This window comes from Schistocerca serialis, chromosome 7 (genome assembly GCF_023864345.2).
Source record: "Schistocerca serialis cubense isolate TAMUIC-IGC-003099 chromosome 7, iqSchSeri2.2, whole genome shotgun sequence".
Taxonomy (NCBI): Eukaryota; Metazoa; Arthropoda; class Insecta; order Orthoptera; family Acrididae; genus Schistocerca; species Schistocerca serialis.
The window spans coordinates 488,627,477-488,645,429 of record NC_064644.1 but is presented as its reverse complement, the minus strand read 5'-3'; the positions used below and the strand labels follow the sequence as shown (position 1 = coordinate 488,645,429).

The window sequence follows — 17,953 nt, the reverse complement described above, 5'->3', positions numbered from 1 at the left end:
AGCCTGCTATTGCAGAATTATACTGCAGCAATAAAACATGAACGAGAGAAAAACAAAAGTAAAACTTAAATTGCAAGGGAAATGTGCCATATACAACAACAAAACACAGTGCTCATACAAGTGTCTGCCAACAGCAAAATGTGTCAAAGGCTTTAGGAAGATTATGCAATGCTTCATAACAACAAGTTGCCACCGATGAGCGTGACGTCACAACTGTTAACATTAGATTCATTTTAGCATTTACGAGTGGGATCATGCGCATGCACAGTTGAGTAGTACCTTCTCCCGCTTCTGGCTGCAGAAATGTGGCTGTTGGTTGTGTAAGCAGCCGCAGCAAGCAGCTAGATGCTACCGGGAAAAATTTTACTGTTGCGCCCATGCTGCCAGATTCATGCATGTGCAGCAGACCTGGATTTAGGAAGGGGGGGCAAATTAATATTCTTGAGGGGGGGGGGGGGGGGGGGGGGAACCAACCTTGTTTCACGAAATGCCTAGCATCCAGCACACATTGGTCTATCGATTCATGTGACATTGAAACACATCCCTGTCGGTTTTTGAACAATTCTAAGTTGATTTCTGAATGAATCGTAAGTTGATTTGTGAATGCGTGCATAGTGTATGTGACGTCTCTGTCATGGGACTCCTCGTCGCATCTAGAAATAAACTTTCCTGCATACAAAAGGGGCTATACGAGCTGAGCAGAGTACAGCTGAATGGATGAATGCCAACTGCTTTCTGATTATGTGGTTGATTGGGTTTGCAAATGATGAGTGTTGTTACAATTACTAGTGAAATCTCCATAGATTCAGACCACCAGAGTGGAAATAAATGACTAACAGGAATAACATGTAAGAAAGATTACACTGCTTTACTAGTAAGGGCCAGTCGTGGAGTACCCTGCTAGCAGCTATTCTGGAAGTAGCATGGAAAATGTGTTGTACGAACATGTAACAACGCCTAACCAGAGAATAATTGCAGGATAACTAAAACGGTGATTCTGGCAGAGTTAGTGAAGTTAACCGGCGAATAACCTTTGACATTGGCAGGAATAGTCACAGAATTAGTGATAACAAGACTGTTTGTTAGAACGATGAAGGAGAAGAAATGGGGACATCACACAAATTATGGAAGCACGTGACTATTCGAAATTTGTATAAAAATTTCGTACTACTACTTCTCAAACTCATGCTTGAGAAACTGGAGCATATGAATGAAGTGTGAAACTATTTCCTAACATAAAGCTTTTTGCTTGTAGTAGGCCTAACAGGCATTTGATATTGGTACTTTGTGAATTATATTCTGTCGTGATATAAAATTAGCATTTGTGCCAAAACAGTCTCCCTTATTTGGTGTGTGTTGCAGTTGCTGCAGTATTAGAAAGGCCTATTTTGTTTTATCTAGCAGACAGTGACAAAAGAGACGTAATCAGATCGAGAAACCACACCAGTCTTTGGTCCTATTTGTATTAACAGCTTTTTTGGTATTAGACAACGCCATTTTGATTTTTCATGTAGCAAAACGTTTGACGAACTTTGATGAGGTAATGATTCTTTTGTAGAAAGAAAAGCCTGCCTTGTAAAGCTGTAACAAGATTAGAGAGGAAAAAAGGTAGGAGTTAAGGATTGAATAAATATGTACTGTCTTGCTTGTCTCTTGTCTTTACTGGTTTTATTTCTCCTATGTTTAATTTTATGTCACACAAAACAGCAAGTTACTAGCTAATAGGCAGTAAAGAGTGCAGATTTTTTGAAGAGTTTTTTAAAAAAGAGGGGAATGATGTCAAACTAGCCAACTGGAAGCAGGAGAGTCACCACAGGACATTTTAATTTCCACTGTCCTGAAAATAGTTTGATGGCATCTAGTACAAAATATACACATTTCAATATCACAGATTAAAATACAGTGACGTGCGATAGAAGAATGTTGTTTGAAGAGGCGTGGCACTGCACTTTGACACAGTTACGACCAAATAACATGTCTTACTTTTCCTCGAGCACATATATTTTATGCATCAGACTCTTCAGAAAGATGTGTGTTACAAAATGAACATATTTTTGAAAATTCGATTTTTAAAATTCTTGACGTCCTATATCAAACGCTTGAGGGGCGGCACTATCTAGTATAGCCCCGGTTCGGAAATATTGTAGATCCGGGGCTGATGCGCGGAGCAGTCTGAGTTATAGTGGGGAAGCGGGTAGTCTCCACGTGTTTACATTTAGTGACTTTTGCTGCTTCCTCTTCGTTTACTGAAAACAAAACAGATTTCTGTGGCCGGGAGCTATCAAGTGAATTTAAAGACATTCACATAGTTACGGAAGGCTAAAATATTTTATTAGTTTTAGATTTGATTTTATTTCCACCTTTCTGACAGTCAAGCATTAATTGCCAAGTTATTTTTGTCAGTTTGCTAAAGAAATCTTCTTTTATTAATCTTTTCCACTGAGGCAGTCAATATATTTGAAACGACATGTTCAATTCCACACTGTTGGCTAGTTTCAACTGTTCGCTGCATTTCAAGTGCATGTTTTCATCTTCTAGCACGTATGGCATTATGCCGTAATAAAGAACCAAACATGAAATAACACAGTACTGGTACCCCAAGAAAATTTACATCCCGAAAACTACATTGAAAAGCTTAATATCAGGACGAGACCTACTTTATTGGGAATCTGGATATACAAATGTGAACTTTAAATGTGCACATTTTTGTATGGGTCACGAAATTCCTATTCTCTTGGAGTATCCTCTGATGTCTTGTTTCTTTTATGACGTAATGAAAGATCTTGTAATGTTTTACATGTACGAACATAAGGGCCTCCTTCATCATCGTAGCTGCACAAGCGCGATGGCACCTGTTATCTGATGCTCTTTGGAAACTGTTGAAACGAATCTAGTCTAACAGGTCATGGGAAAATATTGTGAATGGTGGTTTGAAAAGCGTTACTTTCAAAATAAATTTCCTTTTACACAAGTTGAACTATGTGCGAGAATGTACGATGTATTTCTTAAATCACAGAGCATTTGACTCTCATTTAAAAATCAACACTTTGATGAGCCATTTAGAAGAATTTCGAGCCCAGAAGATCAGACATTTATGTCGTTATTAAAAGTTTTCACATTTGTGTGATATATCTTAATGTGTAATACGCATATTAAAGACCAGCATTATATGTGAAAGCTTAGCTTCTCTTGCAGTGTATTAATCTTAGAGACACAATATTATATGTGAAAGCTTTGCTTTACTTGTAGCAACACTGTGTGTATTAATCTAAACCATTAACTTTTCCTATTTGTGTGTTCGCACTACTTAAGTGATGTTGCTGTTGGCTGACTACATCACGTGTTCTGATCTCTGAATAGCTGCTGTCATCAGCTGATGAGATCACGTGACATGAGCTATGACTGGCTTACAAAACAGCATCGCAATCTCGATTTCAGTGTTTCAATGTAACATGTGGTATTTCATGAAATTTGAATTTATACTTTCGTAATAAGAAAATATGCAGCGTATATGTTGTTGCACATCCAAGATCTTTCCAAGGAGTGTTTGCCCCCCCCCCCCCTCCTCCCCCGCCCCCCCCTCCCCACCCTCCCCCCTGAGTCTTGTCTTCTAAAGTGCCGGGAAATTCTATGCCTGTGTATAAAACCATAACCATTCAAACGATTGATAAGTTATACTGTTCCGAGAGAGTCCATAACCATTCAAACAATCTATCTTCCATCTACACTTTACTTGTTGTTTGTTATTTATTCAGTGTCATGAAACAGTTCTCATTAAAAGAGGAAGGATTTCAAAAAGAGTAATTTCTACTGGGCTTAAAATTATTGCAGCAATTACAAAGCATTATTTTGCAAATTCTCAGTTGCTGAAAGGGTGCACTATGTTTGCTGTTTTGGGAGCTATGTGATAACTCAGTTTTGTTACAGCACAATTATTCATCACATGGTACCCTTCCCTTAAGTATCTTACAATGAGGTGGTAAAATGGAGCACCAAACCATGTATCACCTAGTCAAAAATAGTAATAATTTCAAAGGTGACACACTAACTGCATGAGTACTTAATTCTTTCTCTCAGTTCTATCTTACTTTGGAGTTTTTCTTTCCTTTCTACTGTATTCATATTGATTACTTAAGTTCTTATGAAATAGTTGGAAATATTGTACATTATTTTCATTCGCGTGTAATTTTATATTCGAAAACAAACACCAAGTGCCACTTTGTTTTTCTTTCACAAGTTTTTATATATATATGAGTTTAAGCATAAAGATTTGTTACATTATTATTCTGAGAATCTTAACTACTGCTTGGCCATTTCTTCAAACGAGACCTCAACATAGACAAAGCAAACAACACAAGGTCACCAGACATCTTTGCTACGTTCATGTAGATTTCAAAAGACCTATGCTATAGAACACTTAGGGAAGCGGAAGGGAACTAGGGGCTGACCGAGTAGGGGAGCTGCGAACAGGCGCTATGAGCATCTGAGAGTGCCTGCATTTGCTCAACTTTTCTGTGGATGCATTATCGTAATTGGTGAGGGAGGGGAGGGGGAGCTGAATAACTAACAGAATTGTTTTGCTATATATGGGCAGCTTCAATACCACTTTGTGAAATCAAAGTTGAAATATTTCTACTAATGCTGAGTGAATGCTTTTGTTCGAAATAATTTGAACTTGTCTCCCCCCTCCCCTACACACACACACACACACACACACACACACACACACACACACACACCAAACTAGGTCAAGAGTTTCTTTGGCTTTACATCATAACTAATAGTTTCAATTATTATTGTTTCCTGTAATATACATAGTGATAATGAGATATTTTGGTTTTCTGTTCAGCGAAGCAGTGGTAATTGATCATTATCATGAGTGTCCCAAACAGCATGTTTGCAAATTAAAAAAAGTTCAAGAAAGTATATCCCCAGTCAATCTTTATGTATGTACATGTTTGTGCAAGCTCATTTGCTCACGGGAATGAATGGAGTTGAGAAAGACTTATCTAAAGTTGCTTGTGTTCTCTTTTTATTCAAATATTGTTTCCTTCTCTTACAGTGGACTACTGACCAAGACATTACAGATGCCATTTTGGGCATTGGAGTTACAGATTTTGTTGAAGTGAAATTTTTTGAAAATCGCGCAAATGGCCAATCTAAGGGCTTTTGCGTTGTAACACTAGGCTCAGAAGCAAGCATGAGGATGTGTATGGAAAGACTTCCGAAGAAAGAGTTGCACGGTCAATGCCCAGTTGTGACATTTCCAACTAAGGCAGCACTTAATCAGGTAATGTTGGGTGCATGTAAAGCTGGAAAATTTGAACTTTGTAACTAACTTTCAATAATTATAGTCTTTGATCACAGAATTTACTGCATTTTTTAAAGAAGACTCATACAGAATGTGCATTTAATAAGTGAAAGCATTATTCCATGATGAGAAATTATCATGAACAACATGTACATATGATATGAAAAAATTGTTGGAGAAAATAATTGTATTAATAGAATTGGACACTGGTGTGTAATACTTAAGGATGAAAGTAAAATTCACATGATGTGTCACTACCAAGTAACAATGCTTGATGAAACTTGGACCGTACATGGAAAAAACTATACATGATACAGTGAAAAGTTACTCTTATTCAATGGCAATAATTACGTGGGAATCACCATGATTCATGATGCTCCCACAGACAATATAAAAGGTGGACTGTGTTGTGTATGATTGCCATGCACAGCAGCGCATGCTCTCCAATATGCTCCCATGCTGGCCACAAAGTTGATAAGGAGTTCTTGTAGTAGGGTGCTCCAGCCCTCCTGCAACTCTGTTAACAACTGCAGGATGGTTGTTTTTGCATGTGGATGTGCAGCAATATGTATCCCCAATGCATCCCATATGTGCTCTTGGTGGGGTTAAGTTTGGGGAACGAACAGGCCAGTCGATTGGCAGAATATTGTCTCAGTCCAGGAGCTGCTCCATCTTATGCAGTTTGATGCGTTTCTGCAGTATCATCCATAAAAATGTAGTCAGGGCTGGATGTATCCTTGAAGGGATGCGCATGGGGAAAAAGTACAGTGTCACAATTAATGTTGACCAGTTTGCATTGCGGCACAACCACAAGCATCAGCAATTATCAAGCAGTTGTTACGTGCACTGATGGAGGAATGGAATGCCCTATCACAAGAACTTCTCAGCAGTCTTAGGGCCAGCACGGGAGCATGTTGCAGAGCATGCATTGTCCTCCATGGTGATCTCAAAGCATATTAAGAACCATGGCTGGCCTCCTGTAATGTCCAGGGGACCACCGTGAATTACTATGACTTAACCATGATTGTTTTCTTTGAATAAATGTCATTTCTACTCATTTCATTGTGCATTTCTTTCTGTTATCTTCTGTACTACTGTGGAATTTCGATTTTACATTTTTCACTATTCTATGCCATAAATTTGTAGCCCCTGTGAAAAATCAGCAAGATCAATGCTAAAAAATTCCTGATTTTATGTTTCTTCCTAGAAGATTTACCTCAATTGTGTGTTCTTAGTTGATGTCTCATTTGATTTCTTGTTTTCTTCCTATTGATACTTCATGTAACTGAATGAATTTAAGTGGCACAAAAAACAGATGGTTCGTACCACGGTTGGTGATGTAGTTAAGAGAATATTTTAGGACATTATGGAGAGGGGCAACACAAGGGAGGAAAACCTGATAAACCAACAATTGACATTACCAGCACAACTTGCAACATTTAGCTCCACCGCATAATTGTGATAAAACTATTGCTGGGTTGTGGCCGCAGTGGAAAACAACATGAAGTTTGCCAAATTGAGCCAAAATGTGAGTCTCGTCTCTCTTCGTGTATTTGCAATGTACTGTATTCGGCAACAGTATCGATTGTCAACCTGTTAAATTCAAACACTGAGTGTCAGAGAAGATGCTTGGTCAGGATCCAGGACAGGTCGGCCCTTTCGAATAGTAATCTCTTATTGGCTGGCAACTTGTTCTGTCACCCAACTACAAGTGTAGCCACCACAGCACAGCATACGAACACATCTAATAAGTTAACAGACCTTAGCCTACAAAACTTTCAAAATTTCTGAATTATAAACAGGCACATAAGCTATAAATCAAAGTTGATGCGAGAGTTTCGTTCTCCTCCCCATAGGTAACAATTTTACCAACACACATAATGTCAGCTCACACAATCAAATCGCTATTCCATAAACAAACAAAGAAATTTCAAAAATCCACATCATATAATAGAACTGTTACGAAAAAAAGGGGATTTTGCCACTAGAAATACTGTAGAGTACACCAATGAAAAAACAAGCACTTTTGCTTATGATCTATGAGGTAACTGAGCCTTTTCCCAACACACTGCTGACACAAATTATACCTTAAAACACACAGTTTTGAAGATTATTTCGTTTTATATTCACCTTGAAAATAGCAAAAATTTATAGCCTACATGGTAAAATAAACTGAAAACTGTGCAATACGGTGAAAACTGCTGGGTTTCAGCATCTTGAATGTCTGTTTTCTACCTGTAGCCAATAACTGTACAGCATGGGGACATCACTCTAATGCAGTGGCTTCTAGCAGATAAAGTGATAAACAGCAAGCTTATATGGTGCGCTGCCAATACTCCAGAATGCTCCACTTCAGCTACTCACCACAATGAACAAGGAAAAATTTGCAAACAATACACTAGAGATCACTGCGCTCGTAGCTTATATTACCAGAGTATGCTGCACCGTCTTGGCTACAGGACGACCCCCCTTTTGCATTAGATTTCCATACTTCAAAGTTTTCATTTAATTCACCATATTTGTCAATTTTTGCTTTTTTTTCTGGGTGAGCACAGAGGAAACACCTTTCAACAATGTGTGTTTTGATTGAAGCATGTCAGAAAATAACTCAATTGCCTTGTACCCAGATACCAATTTAATTTTTTTGATGAATTTTGTTTGCTATTATGTATCTGTGATTTTTTAAGAACTGATGAAATTCATACAACAAATAATTATATAAGCATCGTATTGTACATTTAATTTTCTTCACGTACACAGATTTTATACTGTGTATTGGAGAGAGTTAAGATTTTAAATCACATATGCCAATTACATGTGTTTTTTGCGTGTATTCTGGGCTTTTAATGTTTTCCCCAATTCAGCAGTTTCCTCACTTTTGTGTTTTTTAATTCTTTTCTTCATTTTTGTATTTTTTAAGTCTGGACTGCATGAAAATGTAAAATGGGATTTCTCTGTCATGTGAAAGTTACTTCCATCCTTTAGTTTTGCACACAAGTGTATGAAATGTATCATAAAATTTCTGCCAAAATTGGCAGTGTAGAATTAATATGTGAGGAGGTTTGTTCAAAAAATAATGGCAATTTTGGCAATTTTTGTTTTGTGGAAAGAATTTTCTTTGTGTATAGCAGTGTTTGTAATGAGCCAAGGTCATGTGGTGGCCACAGTGAGTTGCCACAGCTTATGCAATTGGTTGAGCTTACGGAGGACAAAACAGTGAGCTGAAGGTCCACAGTGGCTCCTAAAGAAATAATCACTTGTCCATTTTCAGCAACACCAGTGTGAAATTTTATTAATGAAAACGATGTATATACATTAGCATCACTTGCTGTTGTAAATTTAGCAGTATTACTATGTCCTTTAATCAACATACAGTAAAACCCTCTTTATACAGTTTTCAGCAGACTGTCCTAAAAAAAAGTACAATACAGGAAAGTGTTAAATACAGGTATGCACAGGAAACAAAACGAGTTGTAGATTTTGTGCCTAAGTGCTAACATGCATGAATGTCCATTTCCTCTTTTTTTCTGATCATGACTGCGAGCTTTAGTGTTTTAACCAATTTTGTGCTTCAAGTTTTATGTACCATAATCCTATAATGATTATCAATAAGTCGTGCCATGTTAGAACACAAATCTTTTTAATGTTGTTTCACAAAAGACGTTTGCTTCTTGTGCTTAATTACACCGTTGGACATGATCAGAAAAAAAGAGGAAATGGACATTCATGCATGTTAGCACTTAGCCACTGCCTTCGTGATAATCAGTTAAGGCAGTGGCTGTGTGCTGCCACACACAAATGTGTGCATGAGTGCCCCTCTTTGTTCCTATCGTGTCCAATACTTTAAATAAAACACAGAAGCAAAAGTTTTTAGTGAAACCACATTAAAAATATGTTTGTGTTCTAATGTGAGACTTCTTATTGTTGATCACTATAAAATCACGGTAAATAAAACGTATAACATTGGTTAAAAGTTGGCTGTCTTCAAAAACAGAGAGCAACAGACATGAAATCTGTAGCTTGTTGCGGAAAGGAGGTCACTCTGTTCAGGGCTGTCCTGGATGAGGAGGAGGGTGGAAATTGTCGTCATGTTATGGACCATCTTCAGGAATGTTTAGGTCTGACATCAGGTTGTACCAACAGAAGACTGCGTACCTAGTATGACTTACTGTATTTCATGTGGAAGTAACAGTGATTTGTGAAAGCCTATTATAAAAATGATCATCTTCAAAAGAGATGTTTATTTGTATAAATGACTGTGAAAATAAATTTAAGCTGTAGTAATATAACACAGTGAGTGAAAGGAAAGTTGCTGCTAGAGTCACTATCATCAGATCATTATTATCATTAAGGCAGTGACTCGGCGTACTTCCCTACCCTTTCAACTATGAACCTGTAGTATAGGCGGCCGTGACCCAACACGCAGACAGTGAAAGTATTGCTTATCATGCTGATGCTATGTTACATGATCAATAACTTTGCTTACAATCTGCTTTTGCTGCTTTGTTCCGAGGCTGACTTTGAGCTGGAATATGATGCAATTTTTGCAGAAATCTGTAAGAAAATCAATGTTAAAGCTCATGATAATGTCAAAGAAAACTTAAAATGAGGGAAACATTAAAGATGGGAAAGCATTGTCTTGAGAAAATAGTACTTCTGTAGGGACTGACAAAAATGAATGTGACAAGTGGGAAAACGTAAAATGAGGGAATGTAAAAAACCGGGCTTTACTGTACATTTATATCGCAAGAACTTAATTTATAAATATGTCTTTAGTGAATATACAATGGTTTATCAACAGGAACTGATGTACTAGCAGAGGCAGAAAATAATCACACAGTTTCAGGCATTATCAGTCTTTTATGCAATAACATCTCAAGGAGGGAAACTTTCCAGAGCAATAACTCCTATACTATTATTTTTAGCTACAGGAACAATAGCTGAAGTTATCCAGTTCTGACCACCATGAGCATCAGTAAACGTCAGTGCAAAGTCAAACTTACACATGAAGAAGGGCAGAGCTGGCAAATAACTGTTGGTTGCAGAGGTAGATATGGCAATATTATACTCAATTTCCACAACATATATTCGTTAGCAGATGATGGGACACCACCTTACTCATGAACATGTCAGCAAGGAATATTTGTGGCTGAGTAAATCATGACTGTGTGGTTACTTAATATGATGGTAATCAAGAAATGTTTTTCTCTTTGTTAAGTACACAGGTTAGAAAAGTTCCTCTAGAGAGACACACACAACCAACCGCTCTTGCTTAATAGTACTCTGTCTCAGAACTCTGTGGCCTGACATGCACATAGGGATAGTAATGTGCACCTCATTGTGGCAGCAACAGCACCTTGCCATGGGTTACGCAATCAAACTGCTACGTATTCTAGGGCTAATGGTTAGTTAAGTGTACTCCACAGATTAGAAACTGTAGTGGCCCAGGATGCATCACTCCCTATTATAGAAACAGTGTTTCTTTGCTACCCTTATTTTTATTTGATGGTAACAATACATTCTACTGTCACCAGCGTACATTTTGCGGAATGTCCAAGAAGACAAGGCACTGATATTAGTGCTCAAAGGGAAGCATAATACAATAAGTCTTCCCCAGTTCCATTTGCGAGTGGAATACAAAATAAAATGACTAGTAGTGGTATATGATTCCCTCAACCATACACCGTTTGGTGAGTTGTAGAGTATGTATGTAGATGTAGATTACACACTAGCATACAAAGTTTCATTGATTACAAAATGAAATTTCATTTGAACAGCATGTCTTGCAAACACAGAAACAGTGTTTCTATTTGAGTGTTGAGTGTTGAAGGTCTCCTGCACTAGACAAAATGTTACTATCTCTTTTACCAGTCACTGAAGACATCCTGTTTGCACGTTACTATATAATTAACCACAGTCATTATTTACTCATTTGCCTAGATGCCGCACTGATAATGTTCAGAGTGTATATAGGTGACATCCAACCATCTAAAGTTGTGATATGGATATTGTCACATCTACTGCTACTTACCAACAGTTATTTGCTGGTCCTTCCATTCTTTGTGTAGTGTTAAGTTTGACTCTGCATTGATGTTGATTGATGTTCATGGTGGTCAGAATTGAGTAATTTTAGCCGTGGTTTGTATTGATAAAAGAAAGCTCGAGGAATTACTGCACTGGAAAATTTCCCTACTCAAGATGCTATTGTCTACAAGACTTCAATCTTGTTGGAGACTATGTGGACATACTCTGCCTCCGCTAGTGCATCAGTTGCTGTTGCACCCTCAGTGGGCTGTCAACTCTCTGGTAACATTGTGCTTTGCCACCATGGGGCCCCAACCTTTTCAGCACCTCTTCTCTTTCCGTGCTGCATGTCTATTCTCTTGCTATTCTTTTCCCCTCCCTTGGGGAACATGACAGGGATATTTTCGGAAATGCATTCTGAAGTTTGTTAGCCTGACATCGGAACACTCCTTCATCTGTTTTTTCATTCTTTCTTCATTCTGCATTTGGTTTCTTTTTGTTTCTTCTTACTCCCTGTGCTCTCCTGAAGGCCGGCTCAAGTGTTTGATGCTTAACAGATGACTGTGTAACACGTAATTCCCAGTCTTGGGTCAACAGGTAGGGTTTACATATACCCCCTGGTATAAGCCAGGCCCAGGGAGGGGTCCCTCTGTCAGGAGTTTGGTAGTTGTGCCCTAAGGTGTGAACAGTCACCTAAGACAGGTGAGTTTCTCCCCTCCCACCTTCTGAGTTGGCCCCCAGTTGGAAGGAGCATGCCATTGGAGACGCCGACATTTAAAGGGGCCTCTTTTTTCTTCAATGAGTCAGTTGCCATCTCAGTCTTATGTCTACTGAACATAACCTGAATGAGTCTAGAGATTCAACGCCTCTCTCAGCTGCACCTTGGCTCTTCGTGATGCCACGTACTGAAGTACGTCAGTCTTTTGCTGCAGTTAATCCATTTATTATTCAGAAAGATGTTGATGCAGTTGCAATCCCCTGTGATATCCTACTCTTGCTTACGTAATGGGACCACAATCAACTCATCCTCATCTGTATTAAAACTGGAGCACACAAATTCCTTCCAGACTCCATACACTCTTTCTACATTGCCAAGCTTCCCTGTAGTCTCGAATGATCTGTTCTCTCTGACATGTACATGAGTGACCATTTCCTGTGCACTGTCCGTTTGCTGACCCCTACCCACCTGCTTGTTGGAGCTTTACTCCTCTCTGGTGACCTTCGACAAATAACATTTCCCTAGTTGTGATGACCAGTTAGAGTATCTTAAGAATGTTAATCTTATCTCTGCATACAGTTCCCTACCTTGCAATTCATCTTGTTCATGCCATGTTCTGGTCCCCTGGTGGACTGTGGCGTCCTGCAATGTGATTTGTGTGCAGAAATGTGCTATCTGTGTTTTTAACCAGCATCACATAATGGTGAACTGTATTAATTATAAACAGTAGTGCACACTGTGTCGTTGCATTCTTTGGGAAAGCAAAAAAGCTAGTTGGATTTCCTTTACTAGTTCTTGTAACAGTTACATTCCCTCTTCTTTCGAGTAGGTTAACCTCTGTCAACTCTCTGGGACCAAGATCCATTCCCTGATTCCTGGCCTTGCTGTAGCAGATGATGTCATTGTGAACCTTATTGCTATCTCCAGCACCTTGGGCCGCTATTTTACAGAGATTTAAAGCTCCACTCACAGTCACCTTACCTTCCACCCACGGAAATGAGTGGAGGAGGATTGGGTGATATCCATCTCCTCTCAGAATCATGAATGCTACAATGCCGCCTTTACTGTGAGGGAACTAGACTGTGCTCTCATTTGATCTTCCACCCCAGGGACAAATGATATTCACATTCATATGTTGCAGCACCTTTTTCCTTTGTATGTACAATTGCTTTTTGGCAGTTGGGATGTTTTCCCAAACGCTAGTGTGAAGCCACTGTCATACCCATACCCATACCCATACCCATACCCATACCTTAGCCCCGTACAAACAACTGGCTTTTAGCTACAGTCACATTTCTCTCAACAGCTGTGATTGATTGCAAAGTGATCGAAAGTATGAATCATGGCTGGCTGGTATGTTGGCTTGAGTCACACAATTTTCTAACCACTCCACAATACGAGTTTAGAGTGCACCGTTCTGCAGTTAACCATCTCGTTACTTTGTCAACCCATGTCATGAATGGTTTTCGGGGAAATGCCAGACTGTGACCATGTTTTTTGATTTGCTGGAGGACTTGTATCCTCCATACTTTATACATGTGAGACTTCCTAGGCCACCTGCTCCATTGGACACCTTTGTTGAGGAGAACGGGGTGCCTCAAGGCTCCATTTTGAGCATTGTCCTCTTTGCTATTGCTATTAACAGTACTATGGCCTGTCCACTGCCAGGCATCTCCGGCTCCCTTTTCAGTGATGACTTACTTGAACTACTGCAGTTCTCCACAGAAAGTGGCAACTTTAGCAATGTCACGATTTTCTTAACTTGTGGAGCTTCACTGACAAAACCGTTTGTATGAATTTCTCGCAGCGCAATGGGTATCTTGCACCATCTCTACATCTTGGGCCTGTTGCTCTTCAGTTTGCAGCAACTATGAAATTCCTGAGGTTCATGCTTGATAGAAAACATACCTGGTCCTTCTATGTGTGCCCAGTCCCTCAACATGCTATGTGTTCTAAGCGGTATTTCCTAACAGCAGGCCGGCCGGTGTGGCCGTGCGGTTCTAGGCGCTTCAGTCTGGAACTGCGTGACCGCTACGGTCGCAGGTTCGAATCCTGCCTGGGGCATGGATGTGTGTGATGTCCTTAGGTTAGTTAGGTGTAAGTAGTTCTAAGTTCTAGGGGACTGATGACCTCAGATGTAAAGTCCCATAGTGCTCAGAGCCATTTGAACCAACCTGAGAACAGATCTGACTACCCTCACGTTTATACTGACCCATTGTCTCTTCAAAACTAGACTATGGGTGTTTCATTCATTCATCTGCAAGTCTGTCCATCTTACTCTGTCTTAACACAATCCTCCAGCATAAGATACTTTTGGCCATTGGCGCCTTATACACTAGCTCGGTTGAAAGTCTCTACATAGAAGCTGCCAAACTATCACTATCATACTGGTGTTATGTCCTCCTCAGTGGATAATCATGACGTTTGTCATCCATGCCCAGCGACCCATCCTATGCCTTCTTTTTCTATGACTCACTAGACTGCCAGTATGGGCTGCGCCCTTCTTCTCTATTACCTCCCGAAGTTTGCTCTTGGCTACTGCTCTGGCAGCTTAACTTCATACTACCTGCCACATTCCAATGTGTGAAAACCCTTCACCTCCTTGGCTTCATGTGGTGACCAGTGTTCTTCTTGATAGCTTCTTTGTGTACACTGATGCCTCTAAAACTGATTTTCATGTTGGGTGTGTCTTTGTCATTGGCACCGACCATTTTTGGTATTGGCTTCGTCCGTGGCCCTCTCATTGCAAGGAGATTGTTTTAGCTAGTTTGCGTATTGGGCACTGTCTTTTTAGCCGCCATTTTCTGGTCGAATGCCTTTTTTTAATCACTTATCTTCCATTGTATGTTTGCCGTCTGCATTATTGGCTGTTTTAGCGAATGGCGTGCGGGCTGTCAACTACATTTTACTTTGTATCCATCATAGCAGTATGGTGAAAGACGTAATCTTCGGTTTGGGACTGCCAGTCTCTCTACGGCCTATTTTGCTTTTAACTTATTTTACTAATTAGTGTTCCAAGGTTTGACATGGACACTTATAACCTCAGTTGTTTTTTATTCTTTTCTCTCCTTCATTTCTTGTAAAGTTACTGTCCCCAGAATCCAGCAGAGTAGCCATTCTGTTGTGGGTAGGAGGGGGGGGGGGGGGGGGGGGAGGTGTGGTGTCATCAAGTACCTGCATGGAGGTAGCTCACTGACACACTGTTGGTGCCTGAACCGTAAACTCCTGTGTGCCATGGAATTTGTGTCCTTCATGGCTAGGGCACGAGGATTCTGGGCAAAAGTTTAATGACCAGGTAACTGTGGCTGGGCGGTGCCTGTGGATAGAACCCTTGTTTGGAGTGGATGGCACCATGGCGAAAAACTTGCACATGAAGTGACTTAAACTTTTTCTGCTGGTCGCCACAAGAGCCTAGCAGTCTGTACTGAAGTTTAGACGTTCCACCTCGTATCCCTTTGCAGTGTTATACCCAGGTATTTAAACGCCACAGCTATGTCGAGCAGAACACTACCAATGCTGTATCCGAACATTACAGTTTTGATCTTCCTACTGTCCTCATTAACTTAAATTTTTCCGCTTTAGGGCTAGCCGCCATTCGTCACACCAACTAGAAATTTTATCTAAATCATCTTGTATCTTCCTACAGTCACTCAGCTTCGACACCTTACTGTACACCACGACATAATCAGCAAACAACCCCAGATTGCTGCCCGTCTTGTCTGCCAAATCATTTATGTGTATAAAGAACAACAGTGGTCCTATCACACTTCCCTGGGGCATTCCTGACGACACCCTTGTGTTTGATGGACACTCGCCATTGAGGACAATGTACTGGGTTCTATTATTTAAGAACTCTTCGAGCCACTCAGATATCTGACAACATATTCCATATGCCAGTACCTTCATTAACAGCCCGCAGTGGGGCAGCGAGTCAAATGCTTTCTGGAAATCCAGAAATATGGAAGCTGCCTGTTGCTCTTCATCCTTAGTTCGCAGCATATCGTGAGAAAGGGCAAGCTGAGTTTCGCAAGAGTGATGTTTGTGGACATATGCTTCTCAGTCTCAACAGCATTTATTATATTCGAACTGAGAATATGTTCAAGGATTCTGCAGCAAACCAAAGTTGAAGATATCGGTATGTAATTTTGCAGGTCCATTCTTTTACCCTTCTTATATATTGGTGTCACCTGTGCTTTTTTTGCTGTTGCTTGGGACTCTGTGCTGGGCAAGAGATCCATGATAAATGCAAACTAGGTAAGTGGCCAGTGCCGTAAAGTACCTTTAAAAATTGGACTGGGATTCCATCCGGACTTGGTGATTTATTTGCTTTTAAATCTCTCAGTTGTTTCTCTATGCCCGGGATGTTTGTTACTGTGTCGTCTATAGGAGAGTCTATCTGATGGTCAAATGACAATATGTTTGTACATTTTCGTGTGTGAACAATTTCTTGGATGTGGAATTTAAAACTTTGGCTTTTGTTTTGCTGTCTTCAACTGCCACACCACACTGGTTGACAAGGGACTGAATAGGAGCTTTAGTCCCTCTTAGCAATTTTACATAAGACCAGAATTTTCTCAGGTTCTGTACCATATCTTTTGCTAAGATATGGTGGTGATAGTTGCTGTATGCTTCGCGCCTAGATCATTTTACAGATGCACGCATCTCCACTAACCTCCGCTTGTCGTAATTTGTGTGTTCCCTAGTGAACAGAGATTTCAACAGCCTCTGCTTCCTCAGCATCCACTGAATTTTGTTATTAAACCATGGTAGGTCTATTGCATTCTCTATCCACTTACAAGGCATGTAACTCTCCATACCCCGATTTACAGTGTGCTTAAACGTCACCTGTAATTCCTCTACATCCATCTTACTGGAACTAATTGATGCCGGTCCACTGTCGAAGTGCGATGCAAATAACTGCTTATCTGCTCTATCTAGCAACTCTTAGTCTTCTTGACTGGTTTATTAACTATCATAATAGAAGTTGCTATAATGATATCATCTGGTAGGTTAAAGTCCCCTCCAACTAGTATTGCATGATCTGGGTATTTTCACGCTTTTGACTGTAGACTTTGTTTGAAAGACTGTACAACTGCCACAGCAGAATCGGGTGGCCTTGTAAAAACATGCAACAATTAACTTTGTTTCACTTCCACGTGTTTCACGCGACCGAATGTCTTCTCTGTCACACTCAACTTTGACCTCAGAAGAGACAGAATTTTTGTCAACTGCAATGAACACTTCCTTCCTATGGCCTCTAATCTCTTTTCAATATACCTACCAAGTATAGATGGGGATGTTTAAGGGTTCATTGTGGGGTGCAAAATAATTCGAACGTGAGAACTTTCTTGGAAGCCAGTAAATTCTGGAACTTTACTACGGATACTTCAACAGTTTACTGATAAAATCATGACAGTGGAAGTGTCTTTATTCTGAACGCCATTTGACTTCCTTTACTTCAGTAAAAGTACAGTTGAACAGGCCGGGAGAGTTACTCATGATGTAAACCTCTAGCTGCATTCTGATTGATGGAACAGAAGGCTTAAATTAATTAGAATTCTGAGCTTCTCTTTTGTAATGCCGTATTCTGTCGGAGGAGACTACTATTGCTTTGTTCTTAGCTAAAGGATAGGCAATTTTTCAGATGCTTTTCCTCTTTGAGTCAATACAAGAAGTGCTTTTTGAGTGTCATGTTTGTCGTCACCACTACTCAAGCACTTTGTATCCAAAGATAATGACATCATTTGCTTTGTGTCATTTAGTCACATATCTTTTTTAATATACCGCTTTCATGATTGTCTCGTCCTGATCTGAATGTAAACAGTGTAATTTACCATATAAGCTCAGTTATGAAAGACGATTTTTTCTCCAAAATCGTCAGTAAAAAATGGAGGATTATA

General features: G+C 39.8%; 1 protein-coding gene across 10 annotated transcripts in view; it reads left to right on the top strand.

Annotated features, from left to right (window-relative positions):
* The window catches only part of LOC126412772 (cleavage and polyadenylation specificity factor subunit 6), a 180,926-nt gene that overhangs the window by 42,556 nt on the left and 120,417 nt on the right, over positions 1–17,953 (top strand). For all 10 annotated transcript variants that reach the window (XM_050082534.1, XM_050082531.1, XM_050082529.1 and 7 more), the window contains one exon: positions 5,063–5,290. In XM_050082534.1, the coding sequence (XP_049938491.1) occupies positions 5,063–5,290 (228 nt within the window). The remainder of the gene's footprint in view (positions 1–5,062; positions 5,291–17,953) is intronic.